Genomic DNA, 11,960 nt, shown 5'->3' with positions numbered 1-11,960 from the left:
ATGAACATATAAACTTCAGACCAGTTTCACATTATTCTACTCCTATCTGACCAAGTTGTCCAACCTTTGGTTTGGTGATAAAGTTGATTTTTGATTAACCTATATTGCCAATAAATCAATAAAAACACCAATATTTCAGTGTTTCCTCAATATCTTTGTCATGACCACAGAAACGTCAGACCTGTTTCACATTATTTTACTCCTAGCTGACCAAGTTGTCCAAGCTTTGGTTTGGTGATAAAGTTGATTATTTAAGCTTGGACAACTTGGTCAGCTAGTAGTAGAAGAATGTGCAACAAGTTTGAAGTTTCTATGTTCATTTTTGACAAAGATATTGAGAAAATACTGAAATATTGGTGTTTTTATTGATTTATTGGCTATGGGTTAATCACTAATCGTCTTTATCACCAAACCAACGCTTGGACAACTTGTTCAGATAGTAGAAGAATGTGAAACAAGTTTGAAGTTTCTGTCGTCATTGTTGACAAAGATATTGAGGAAATACTGAAATATTGGTGTTTTTATTGATTTATTGGCTATAGGTTAATCAATAATCATCTTTATCACCAAACCAAAGCTTGGACAACTTGGCCTGCTAGTATTAGAAGAATGTGCAACAAGTTTAAAGTTTCTATGTTCATTTTGTACAAAGATATTGAGGAAATACAGAAATATTGGTGTTTTTATTGACTTATTGGCTATGGATTAATCAATAATCAACTTGGTCACCAAACCAAAGCTTGGACAACTTGGTCTGCTAGTATTAGAAGAATGTGCAACAAGTTTGAAGTTTCTATGTTCATTTTTGACAAAGATATTGAGAAAATACAGAAATATTGGTGTTTTTATTGATTTTGTGGCTATGGGTTAATCAATAATAAACATTATCACCAAACCAAAGGTTGGACAAATTGGTCAGTCAGTAGTAGAAGAATGTGCAACAAGTTTGAAGTTTGTATTGTCGATTTTGACAAAGATATTGAAGAAACATTCTGACTGTCTACTCTTTTACCCCGGTCCCTAAATATAACGCGGAGCCTGAACGGAGGTACGAATATGAATGTCTGTTGAATCTCGAATATGAAACTGATTTCACCTCGGTTGTTGAAAATAGGTCTGGAAAACAGTTTGAGAGGGAGAATAATAATTCTAAAATAATTTAATAAAACAGAAAATAACATTAGCAAATTGTAGAATAAGGATTATTGTTCGTCATGTACAAATAAAATGCATTCAAATAAAACTACACTTGTATTTCAGTCTCTATGCACAGCAATAAAAACTTTCTTTTTGCTCCAATCAAATAAATAATTGTTTGGATTGAGTTAAGAAATAAAAATAAAAAACATTAAAATGCCCCCATTATGGCTAAACCATATATTGTCTAGTCAACAAAACCATATACAAATAGAAAAACCATAAAAATAGGAGAAATAATTTGTAATTTGTCAGTTACTGCAAGTAAAAGTAAATATTCTTGTGACATAAGTTCCCAGACATCGCATACTCAACACTACGCTTTCATACAATTAAGGTAAAAATATGCACAACTATTATGCAGCAAAAAAATCTTTTGGAAATAGTTTAGAAAAGTGCAACCATGTAAGGGCAGAGGTCATTCTTAAAGATATCCTACAATAGCATCCAAATGTTAAGTGGTACATAGGCTGTTGTGAAAGTGTAATCAGTTCAGTTGGCAATTCAGTGTCGGTCCTGAAGAGCATCTCTTCCTGACATAATGGCTCTGCCTAGCTGGTTGTTCTCAACCCTGGTAGAGTGAGCTCGTACCTGTCACAAAACAAGAAGAAATGAGCTTGTTTGACTTACTATCCTTTTATTTACTAAACATTGATGAAAATAGGAGACTGGCAAATGAAGTGCAAAGTGTACAGACAGGCGTGGTTTTGTTATATGGGCCTTGATTATGTTGGGCATGGGCTTTGAGAGAACAGCAGATTACTCTGAAGTACTTACCAATCTGTCGAGCCTTTCGCCAGGTCTAGCTGGGACAGATCAATAAGAACCTGTGGCAACAACACCGTGGTTACACAGCTGATCTTAAGTTATGCAAAACTTGTGACAGTTGATAACCGACTAAATCTGAACCATCCATCTTTAAAATATGCTTAGTTAGCATCCAAAGACATGATAAAAGTTATAGTGGCTTACTTTTCCAATCTCCTTCCTCTCCCTTGTGTGAAACATCCTGTTGTTCTTCACGGCGACATCCAACTTCCTGGTTGCTGCTTCCTGTATGGATGCATCAAACTCAAACCTACGCGTCAAGATCAGAATGTGATCAGAACATTTATTTAAAAGGAAAATTCATCATATTAAATATGTGACGGTTTATAGTAAAAAAAAATGTCATCCTTGGTTACAACTTGAAAACTGAAAAGGACCAAGAATATATTTGAGAATCAGAATTAGGTATATTTCTAAGTAGGGTGACATATACAAGGAATTTTCTTTGGTAGGTGGTGCCTAACAATTAAAATAGTCAGTAGAAAAATATAATAGAAAGATAAAACAAGTACTGTAGTATAAAGACATAAATATAAAAATGTACAATAAGGTAACAAAAATGATAATTAAACAGGTGAGGTCTTGGTCTAGCGGCTCGTACTTCTCGTTGAAGACAGGATTCACGGTCCTCCTCTTGACCTGGGTCCTCACGCGGTGCTTCCAGGACTGGTCTGGGAGCAGGTAGAGGCGGACGTAGGCGTCAGAGCCGTTCTCACCACAGGGGACGAGGTTCCTGTGGAGAGGGCCGGGGGAATCACCGTGATCAGGATCACATCGAGACAGATTCAGTCACACAAGATAAACAAACTCCAAGACTGAGGAGAAACTTGAATACCTGCAGTTTGTACTAGTGAGTAAAAACACTTAGAGATGGTGTGTGTGTTCAGTGGTTTGGGCAGAGCAGGCCTACCTGCAGGAGTTGACCAGGACGATGAGTTTGGTCCTCAGAGTGGCGTAGCGCACTGTGATCTGGATGTCTCCGAAGGTGCCCTGGTGGTTCATGATGGCCCTGGAGACAGACGTGTAGGTCAGTACGAGATGCTTTTCAAGGACCACACTGAGGACATTAAACTCTCACAACAGTCTGTGGACCACTTAACATCCGGATGCTATTGTAGTATGCAATCTTTGAGTTATAACTCCTAACGTGTACGGCAATGCTGCTCAATCACTTCAAATGTTTTCATCAAACATTTGGGTGAAAAGAGGTAAAAAGAAAAATTCGAACGTGTAACAGTACAAGGAGACTCACTCCGGGTAGGACGCTCCTTCGGTGAGGTCGAATCGCGATGAGGCGATGGAGTTTTCCGACAGGAGGCTGTGAGAGTCGTAGCGCCGCATGAGCGGGGTGGCGGGGGCTGTCCTGCGGGTGTCCGTCGCCAGGAAGGACCCGTGACGTTGGGAGACGTAGTCACCCTGGTGCCCGTTGAAAGAAGGAGCTCCAGCAGAAGTTGTTTGGGCGTGGGCTGATGCCTGGGCGTGAGAGGAGGGTAGGGCGGAGGAGGATGCGGGAGGTGGTCCAGTGCCACCCTGGCTGCTCTGTGAGGGTTGTGCTTGAGGTTGACGTTGGGGAGGTGGATCCTTGACGACCTTAGGTTGGGGTTTTTCAATCTTCAGGATCTGAAATGAAGGATAGTGACAAAAACTAAAGTAATTCAAAACACTACAGACCAATAATATATCCTTAGCAAAAACACATTGCTGTTTAAAAGAGAAAAAGAAGTGTTTTAAAGTGTATAAAAGTGAATATTTAACTTGTCACAAGCTGTGAATTAAGAAATCCTTGCACCGAGGGCTCACCCTAAGCGTGGCCTTCATCTGGACCTGGCTGATGGCTCCGGATCGCTCCAGCAGGAAGCGCTGGTCCAGGGTCATGTCTGAGGCTCCCAGCAGGCGGCTCATGGGAATGTCCAGCGTGCCCAGTATCACCTTCTTGTCTGGTTTCTTTACCTAAGTGGAGAAGACGACCATCTAAGTACTGTATGTCTAGACATCAAAATTACAATCGATTAGTATAGATTATTCAAGTTCAAGTTTTTATTGTCAGAAGCACAGAACAACACAGCGTCAGACTGAGCACTGAAATTCTTTGGACAAGACAACGAAAAGCAACCTGACATATAAATACTCAGAACATAGGTTACACCTATGATAAGCTAACATATAATAAAATAAAGATTATTATCGGAAACAATATAGTTTGTGGTGTCGTTTATATTTTGAATACAAATCTACCTATCCTACAGGAGGAATTGTTGCTCATTTTGAAAATGGTACCTGAATGTTGAGCTGCTGATTTGTTACACTGTGAACGAAGAACGTGAAGCACTCCTCCCACACAGGGTCTTTGGATCCATAAACAATCTGTAACGAGACGGACAGAACGCCAGGCAAACATTTAGAAGAAGAAAAAAAAGTAAATGTTCTTCTACAAAAATGAACATGCTGTTCTAAGGATATGATTATTATTATGGGGATCCTTCGGGATGTCCCTGTGTATGCTCAAACTGGAATCTGAACCTTGCTCTTGCGGCTCTGCTCAGCGATGGAGAACTCCACGTAGGAATTGAGATTATTGGCGCTCCTCTTCGTTAGCTACAGGAAGAGCACAAGGTCAGGGGTCACTGATTTCTCTCAACACCTTAATGTCTACACACACGTTGGCATGTCAACGTGAGAGAACGTGTGCGGTTAGGTGAGGAAAAGCAGAGAGCCACTGCATCAGACAGCAGCCTGGAATGTTGCCGGGAGACAACTCCCTTGCAAAGGCATGCGTCTGCATTCCATTCTGAGTGTAGCTACAACACAGCCTCAGCAAGCAGACAAAACATCCACAACAGACACACTACACATACAGATCGCCAGGGGCGTAGGTTTGTTATCAAATGTGGGTGGGACAGCTACTTTTACTAATGATGCGGCAGTTAAATACGATTTTCTTACTGGAGAGTGGGTGGGACAGATTTGCCATTGGGTGGGACACGTTCCACCCATGTCTAATGAAACCTACACACCTGAGGAACGCTAGCGGGTCTCTTCTAGAATCTGGAGGTCGAATCTAAAAGGTTCAGGCCAAGTTCTAGCTCCCTACAGGTACATTTGAACAAAGGATGAAGGGGCAAATGTGGAGGGGCTAGAGGTCGACTAGTCACCTCTAGATCGGAGGACAAGTGAGGGGTTAGTCAGAGATGCACTGAAACTTAATGAAGCCAACAAGATGGCCTGAGGTCTACGCTACACAACAGACTCTCATTCTACATTTCTATCCCAACACTGTAATTTTACACCGTCCAGAACACGCCCCAGGTGTGAAACACCAGCTGCTCACACCCTGATTACAGCCACCACCCTGCTGCAAACAGCCACCAGACAGACAGGAAATACCAGCCACATGAAGACCAGTTCACCCAGCCCACCACCAGGGGGCAGTTCTGTATCAGTGACCTCAGGCGGCCCTCTTACCCGGGCTTGTTTGTCATGTTTCCCATGTTTCTCATTGTGGCTGAACTCACTTTGCTCTGTCTTTAGAGAAGAAGCACAAACATTCAGAATCAGTAGAAGACCTCAAGTAAATACATCATGGAAACTAATGATTCACTGCAGTCTACCTGCAATGTAAGAATGGACTACATACTGTACAATAAAACATTAAACCCCCAAAAATAGCATCAGGCTTGACAATTTTCATTACAGTAAGTATGAAAACGTGCGTGACGGAGGGTGCTAGGGGAGGTGACGGAGGGTGTGACCGTTTACCGGTAGATTGGAGGCGTTGTTCAGGTACACAGCCAACATGGCACAGGCACATCCATCTGTGGTCTGAACGCAAACATTTACAGTCAGTAAACAGCTGGTCTGACAGGTACAGCTCACCTGTGCTAGCAGGCTCTGGTCTGACAGGGACAGCTCACCTGTGCTAGCAGCCTCTGTGGTATGACAGGGACAGCTCACCTGTGCTAGCAGACTCTGGTCTGACAGGGACAGCTCACCTGTGCTAGCAGGCTCTGGTCTGACAGGAACAGCTCACCTGTGCTAGCAGGCTCTGGTCTGACAGGGACAGCTCACCTGTGCTAGCAGGCGCTGGTCTGACAGGGACAGCTCACCTGTGCTAGCAGGCTCTGGTCTGATAGGTACAGCTCACCTGTGCTAGCAGGCGCTAGTCTGACAGGTAAAGCTCACCTGTGCTAGCAGGCTCTGGTCTGACAAGGACAGCTCACCTGTGCTAGCAGGCGCTGGTCTGACAGGGACAGCTCACCTGTGCTAGCAGGCGCTGGTCTGACAGGGACAGCTCACCTGTGCTAGCAGGCTCTGGTCTGACAGGTACAGCTCACCTGTGCTAGCAGGCGCTGGTCTGACAGGTACAGCTCACCTGTGCTAGCAGGCTCTGGTCTGACAGGGACAGCTCACCTGTGCTAGCAGGCTCTGGTCAGTCTGCAGGGAGAGCCACTGTAGCCTCAGGTGCACTTCTCCACTCTGGGTCTCCTCCAAACGAAACCACTGCAACATGTCAACACTTCATGAGCCGGTCATCAACCACCGGCAAACCTTTTATAAGATTTCAATTCACTACCATTACTAGTATCTTTACTGTACACTTTATAAACTTTTTTTTTCCAAGATTAAGGCATGAACTGATCGGATTTTTGGACCTCTCACCTGGTCCATCTCTTTTTCCCTCTTGACCTCTCCAAAGTCCAGGTTAAAACTGTAAAAGAAGATGTTAACCAGTCCTAATGGTGATCCAATAATGTCCTCAGTGTAACCCATATAATATATACTAATCCAGACCTGAAACTAGAATATGACTGCACCACGTTTTAACAGCTCAGAGGCAGGAGAGCTGGTGTGACACCTGAAAAGACGGTTGTTTCTACACTGCTCTTTGATGTATGGTATTGGATGTATTTGCTCACCTGCCCAAGAAGTCATCTTTGTCCGTGTCTTCATCGTACAGCTCCAGCTCCAGATCCTGTCCTGGGGCCTCATGGACCACAAACTGCCCCGCGGAAAGAAACGATGACCACAAGCACAGAAAATGTTGGTGTTTGTCTCTGCGTGTCCAAGACTCTGCTCAAGACTCAAGACTCGTTCGTTACAAGTTTATTTCAAACTTCAAACGCACACAGAGTTATTTACAGTGAACTGCTTGATGGAAGCGCTCAGACTTCCACGACAGTGTGTGCATGCGTGTACCTCGTAAATTTCATTCCAGCGTGGATGGAGGTTCTTGAAGATGGTTTTGCTTTTGACCTGTCTGTTGCCCACCTTGAGGATGGCGTAAGGGTCAGACTTACCCTTCACCATCCCCAACATGTAGGTGTCCTTTGCTACCAGGTCCCTAGCCTCCAGCAGGTGCACCCGCACCACTCCCTGAGGAGGGGAGCAGTGGAACAGACACCACAGTGAAAATGCACGAAAACACCAACCAAAAGCACTGAACACACCTCAGCCTAAATCAGTTAGTAACTTAAACACATTCCAACTCGTTTCTCTGGCATGCAAACGAAACAAGAGCTTGAATCTTTTCAGGGATGCAGACAGACGTCCCCCATACGTACGCGGGGCAGAGGGAACATCATCTGGTCCACCTTGACCTGGTCTATGAGGGGGAAGCACATGCGGTTGGGGAGGACCATGAGGGAGGCGATGATGTCCATGATAGCCCCCTCGGAGATGTGACTGAGAGGCAAAAGTAATAAAAAATGTTTTAAAGAAGATAACTTGACATTAAATGATTTATTATATGCTTCAAGATATATTACAAATGAGAAAATTAAACCTTAGAGCTGGAGTGTCTAGTAAATTGGTCATTCCAGTCCAGTTGATTTGCAGAGTCTGAGAAGAAAACAAGTTCAACGTAAAAACGTAGGACTAAGGACTTAAATGGTGGGTTCACATAAAAATTGCGTTTTCTTTCCCATTTACCGGGCGGCGAATGAAGAACATGGTGACTCCTCCCACCAGAGGAGCCTGTCCAACCAGAGGCTCCAGAATAACGCGTAGCATCCCCTGGAACTGAAGACACACCCCAGGGTTCATTACTACTATACTACCTTTCTATCAAACCTCTAACTAGCGAGACAATCCCACCTGAACTCCTTTCACTCCAGCGGAGATAGCCGGCTTCACCTGAGCGTCGATGTCCACATCTCCATCGTAACTGTAAGACAACACACGCTAAGAACATGCTAAGCACACCAACAGCACACACTAAGAACACAACAGGAAGTGGGGTGGTCAGGCTGTGGTGGCTGATATCCCACTGTACAGTTCCACTAGTATCTTCCTTCAGCAACAGACACCACATTAAACAGTAAAGAACAATGATCCGTACCTAACATTCATATCCAGGATCACCTCACTCTTATCCACCTCGTGAGTATACACTTGCACCCCAGTAATCTTGACAGGCTGAAATCAACAGTGGATGATTATATGGCATACCGTATAATTATACAAAACACTAACATCCCATATCTAGGACGACAAACTAATTTCATAAAATGACTCCATCTGATCTGGGGTCTGTTCTATGAAGCGAGTTTACCGAATAAGCCAGGCTTATGTCAGGGAAAGTAACTGATACTAGCCTGGCTTATTCAGCAACCTCGCTTTATGGAACAGGCCCCTGGTGTGACACCAGCCAGCTCACCTTCTGGCCAAAGTGGACCTTGGTGAAGGAGAAGGTCTTGAGGTGGGGGCTGGACAGCCTGATGGAGGGCTGTATCTTCTCCTTGAGGAGCTTTTCCATAAACATGCCAAAGAAAGGCCAAGCCTGCTGTAGGATCTACAGGTAGGACAACGTTTCAGAGAACTGACACCTGATCGTGTCCTGATAACTACACAGCCATCTCCTTTGTTTGAAATAGAAATGGGAATGCAGATAAAAATGATTATTTCAAGTGGTTTACCTTGTTTAGCCAGTCAACTCTCTCAACATCAGGAAAGTGGACCTTGGAGAGAGACAGTATTGAGTATAACATGGTATGATGATTAAAAAAAGATGTTCTACATATTTTTGATGGTGGCCAGTGAAATACAGCACATTCTTTCACTGTCACATTTTGTGCGCATACGAAGAAGTGTCAAATGATTATCCCAGTAACCAATTTGTGTCTTGAAATGATGTGTCAAATTAGGGCAAATTAGAAAATGCACAATCAGATCCATACACATTGCTGATATGATAATAAACATAATTGTAATTCATTCCATTCTGGCATGTTATGTTTGAGCAAGGTAATCATTGTGAGAACAGAAGAGTATTAGAACCACAATTATTTCAGGATGTCTGCAAGCTCTCGGGCTTCTACATGCCTGGCATCGTTACCATGAGGCTGTGAATGGAAGCAGAGGTGAGGTCACACACTGGGCAGTTTGTTGGTTATTTATCAAATCAGGTTAACATTCATTCATCTGCAGCCTCAAAGTCTGAGACACTGTTCTCTTGTTTTTATGTTAATATAGTTTCCATATTAGTATAAACTGTATAGTCAAAGTAGACTGGAGCCCTTATTGTTTTAACAAATTAATTGAATACTAAAAACTAAGGGGAGTTATCAAAAGGAGAGAACAGGTATGGCAAGATAAAATGACTAATAAGGTTTCTGTTTAGAAAATTTGAAACATGATTATAAATAAGGGACCATAGACATGCACGCCCACTTTCATTGAACTGCTGATGTTTTTAGAAAATACAATTCACAACTACAATCGACAATTTTACTCTATTTGTGCCTATAGTGTCTACACGAATTTCTCGATGTGATGACAAGTGTGTCCACAAAAACATTGAGTCTTGTTTAAAGTTTTGAAGGCATCGACCAAATTTCCAGGTGCGTAGCGTCTTTTGAGAACTACTGACTGCAGTTTGCTGGCTTCGTGTTCCCCTTCCCTTTGAGGGTAGAGTCCACACATATCGTCTATTTTCGGGGGAATGCAAACTAAGGCGTAACCACTTATTTTCCCCAGATGTTAGTGTCTTTCCGTTCTGCTTAATAGTAGACACTTATAGTGAGCCATGTCATTAAAATTCACTCAATGGCAAAACACAGAATTTGAGACAGGTGACTCATTGGTTGACTAATATTTGTGCATCATCGACTTGTCTTAGATACTAAATTGAGGATGTGGAACTGAAGGAGATTATCCTGTTTTCTCGGCTTTCGTTTAAAAATGTTTGTGGGACATCGCTAGGCTATTAAACAACGTAAATAGCCTATTTTACGTGCCTCTATTTTCATTAGAGGCACAATGTGAGTGTTGTCAGTAAATGTTGTAGGCCTAAATACGCATAATCTGGTAGGCTAAATAATGACGTTTCTTGTGTCAAAAGTTATTAGCCTACATGTTGTGTTATATTTTTCAATTGATTATGTATGGACCCTTGGTTTCCATGGTGTCAGGACATTGGAGGGCTTGGCGATCCATACATACCCACGATGCCATGTTTAACGTTTTCAATTCTTTGATGATAACTTGTTTTTCGTTATCGAAAAAGTTTATAGCCGAATCAATTCGAACATCTTTCCACTTTCGATTTTTCTTCCACCAGGTGATCATCATCATACACAACAAGACCCAGCTGATGCTAAATCCGAAATATCCTGTCAAGTAAACAGGATAAAAAAATAAAATCGCTCTCCCAAAATACATAAGGAATTCCATCAGCATTTGGTTGACGGCGCTCGGACTCAATTCCTGGACTGGGCTCCCTCCTCCAGAGGTCCCGGTGTCGCTGAATGCGTCTGGGTTCATGTTGCTTGTGGATGTCACAGGTTGTTCGGCACTAGGTAAAGATTGGCTTTGGTTCTGGTGCTGTTGAATTCCCCCGCTCTCCGACAGAAGTGCGTCACGTCGCCGCATTCCCGTGCTTTTAGCTTTGGTTCCCAATCAAGATTCGCTGAACATTTGCTACATAAATGTGTGGTACATGTAACAAAGTGACACCTAAAATGTTGTTTTGAATGTGGTAGCCTTGCTATTCCTGTAGCCGTTACTGAACTTCCGTATAGGTTCTGAGCTACCTAACAGGTAGGCACTCCCAAAGAAGCATCCACTCCCTTGCCTGCCTCACATTGGAACTCCGATGCGTTACACGCCAACAGGAAAAGTTCTAAAATGATGTGACGCATATCAGAGTCCCATATCTAATAAGATGCTTATTCGTTAAAGTGCTGAATTCTTTAATTCATATCTTAACACAGATGAAATACACATTTATAAACCCAAAAAGGTAACATTTGCATAAATGTTGAACATAACATAGGCCCAAAATTTCTAAACATGCGTGCAATTATGAGGTTCAAACTGTAGAGGGAGCCACTACCCCGAAAACTACTGTTTCTATCGATTACAGATCTGCGCCTAATGAAATCTCTTTCAGAGAAGGTACAATGTATTTAATAACAATAAGTTGTGTAATGTAATTGCATATCAGTTTTGTCACATTTAGATATATGTACCACATCTAAATACTCTTGGTTCTACAGTTTTCAGGTGACAATGCTAGAGTTGACGTAGTAAGCATACATTCATTGGCATCACATGATTGAACACAAGGCACTTCAGGCAGTATTTCCTGGAATCTCTCATTACCCAAACAGATTCATAATGTTGTCACATGGTGTGTGTTTTCTCCACACCAAAGCCTACACACTTACTACAAAAACCTCAATTGGAAAACTGAAAGGCCAGAAATGTAATTCAAAATTCCAAATACACATACAATTCCGTTTACCTTAAGATTAAATCAGTTTTCAACATTAAGAGAGTCAGGTGGAGAGTCTGGGAGTCAGGTGGCTGAGCGGTGAGGGAATCGGGCTAGTTATCCGAAGGTTGCCAGTTCGATTCCCTGTCAAGCCAACTGACGTTGTGTCCTTGGGCAAGGCACTTCACCCTACTTGCCTCGGGGGAATGTCCCTGTACTTACTGTA

General features: G+C 42.7%; 1 protein-coding gene across 1 annotated transcript; it reads right to left on the bottom strand.

Moving 5' to 3' along the window:
* Positions 1-600: 600 nt before the first annotated feature.
* esyt3 (extended synaptotagmin-like protein 3) lies at positions 601-11,088 on the bottom strand. The gene is made up of 23 exons (XM_067259207.1): positions 10,462-11,088; positions 8,937-8,978; positions 8,678-8,812; positions 8,360-8,436; positions 8,116-8,185; positions 7,951-8,040; positions 7,805-7,860; positions 7,584-7,704; positions 7,219-7,395; positions 6,939-7,021; positions 6,682-6,730; positions 6,433-6,522; positions 5,782-5,844; positions 5,488-5,547; positions 4,546-4,620; positions 4,303-4,389; positions 3,826-3,975; positions 3,278-3,645; positions 2,936-3,034; positions 2,627-2,758; positions 2,170-2,275; positions 1,975-2,024; positions 601-1,788 (listed from the first exon to the last, which is right to left on the bottom strand). Exons 1-23 carry the CDS (start codon positions 10,888-10,890, stop codon positions 1,749-1,751), a joined length of 2,649 nt encoding a protein of 882 aa, XP_067115308.1. The 5' UTR covers positions 10,891-11,088; the 3' UTR covers positions 601-1,748.
* Between the last annotated feature and the right edge of the window lie 872 nt (positions 11,089-11,960).

The sequence above is a fragment of the Osmerus mordax genome, chromosome 2 (genome assembly GCF_038355195.1).
Source record: "Osmerus mordax isolate fOsmMor3 chromosome 2, fOsmMor3.pri, whole genome shotgun sequence".
NCBI lineage: Eukaryota > Metazoa > Chordata > Actinopteri > Osmeriformes > Osmeridae > Osmerus > Osmerus mordax.
This window is presented reverse-complemented; position numbering and strand designations above follow the sequence as displayed.

Bases quoted from the DNA above. Each gene is read 5' to 3' on its own strand.
- esyt3 (XM_067259207.1), bottom strand. From the start codon at position 10,890: ATGCGGCGACGTGACGCACTTCTGTCGGAGAGCGGGGGAATTCAACAG. The intron at 6,731-6,938 runs GTGAGCAAATAC...CTTCTTTTACAG, and splicing joins AAAGATGACTTCTTGGGCAG to TTTTAACCTGGACTTTGGAG. The intron at 5,845-6,432 runs GTGAGCTGTCCC...GTTTGCGTTCAG, and splicing joins ACCAGAGCCTGCTAGCACAG to ACCACAGATGGATGTGCCTG.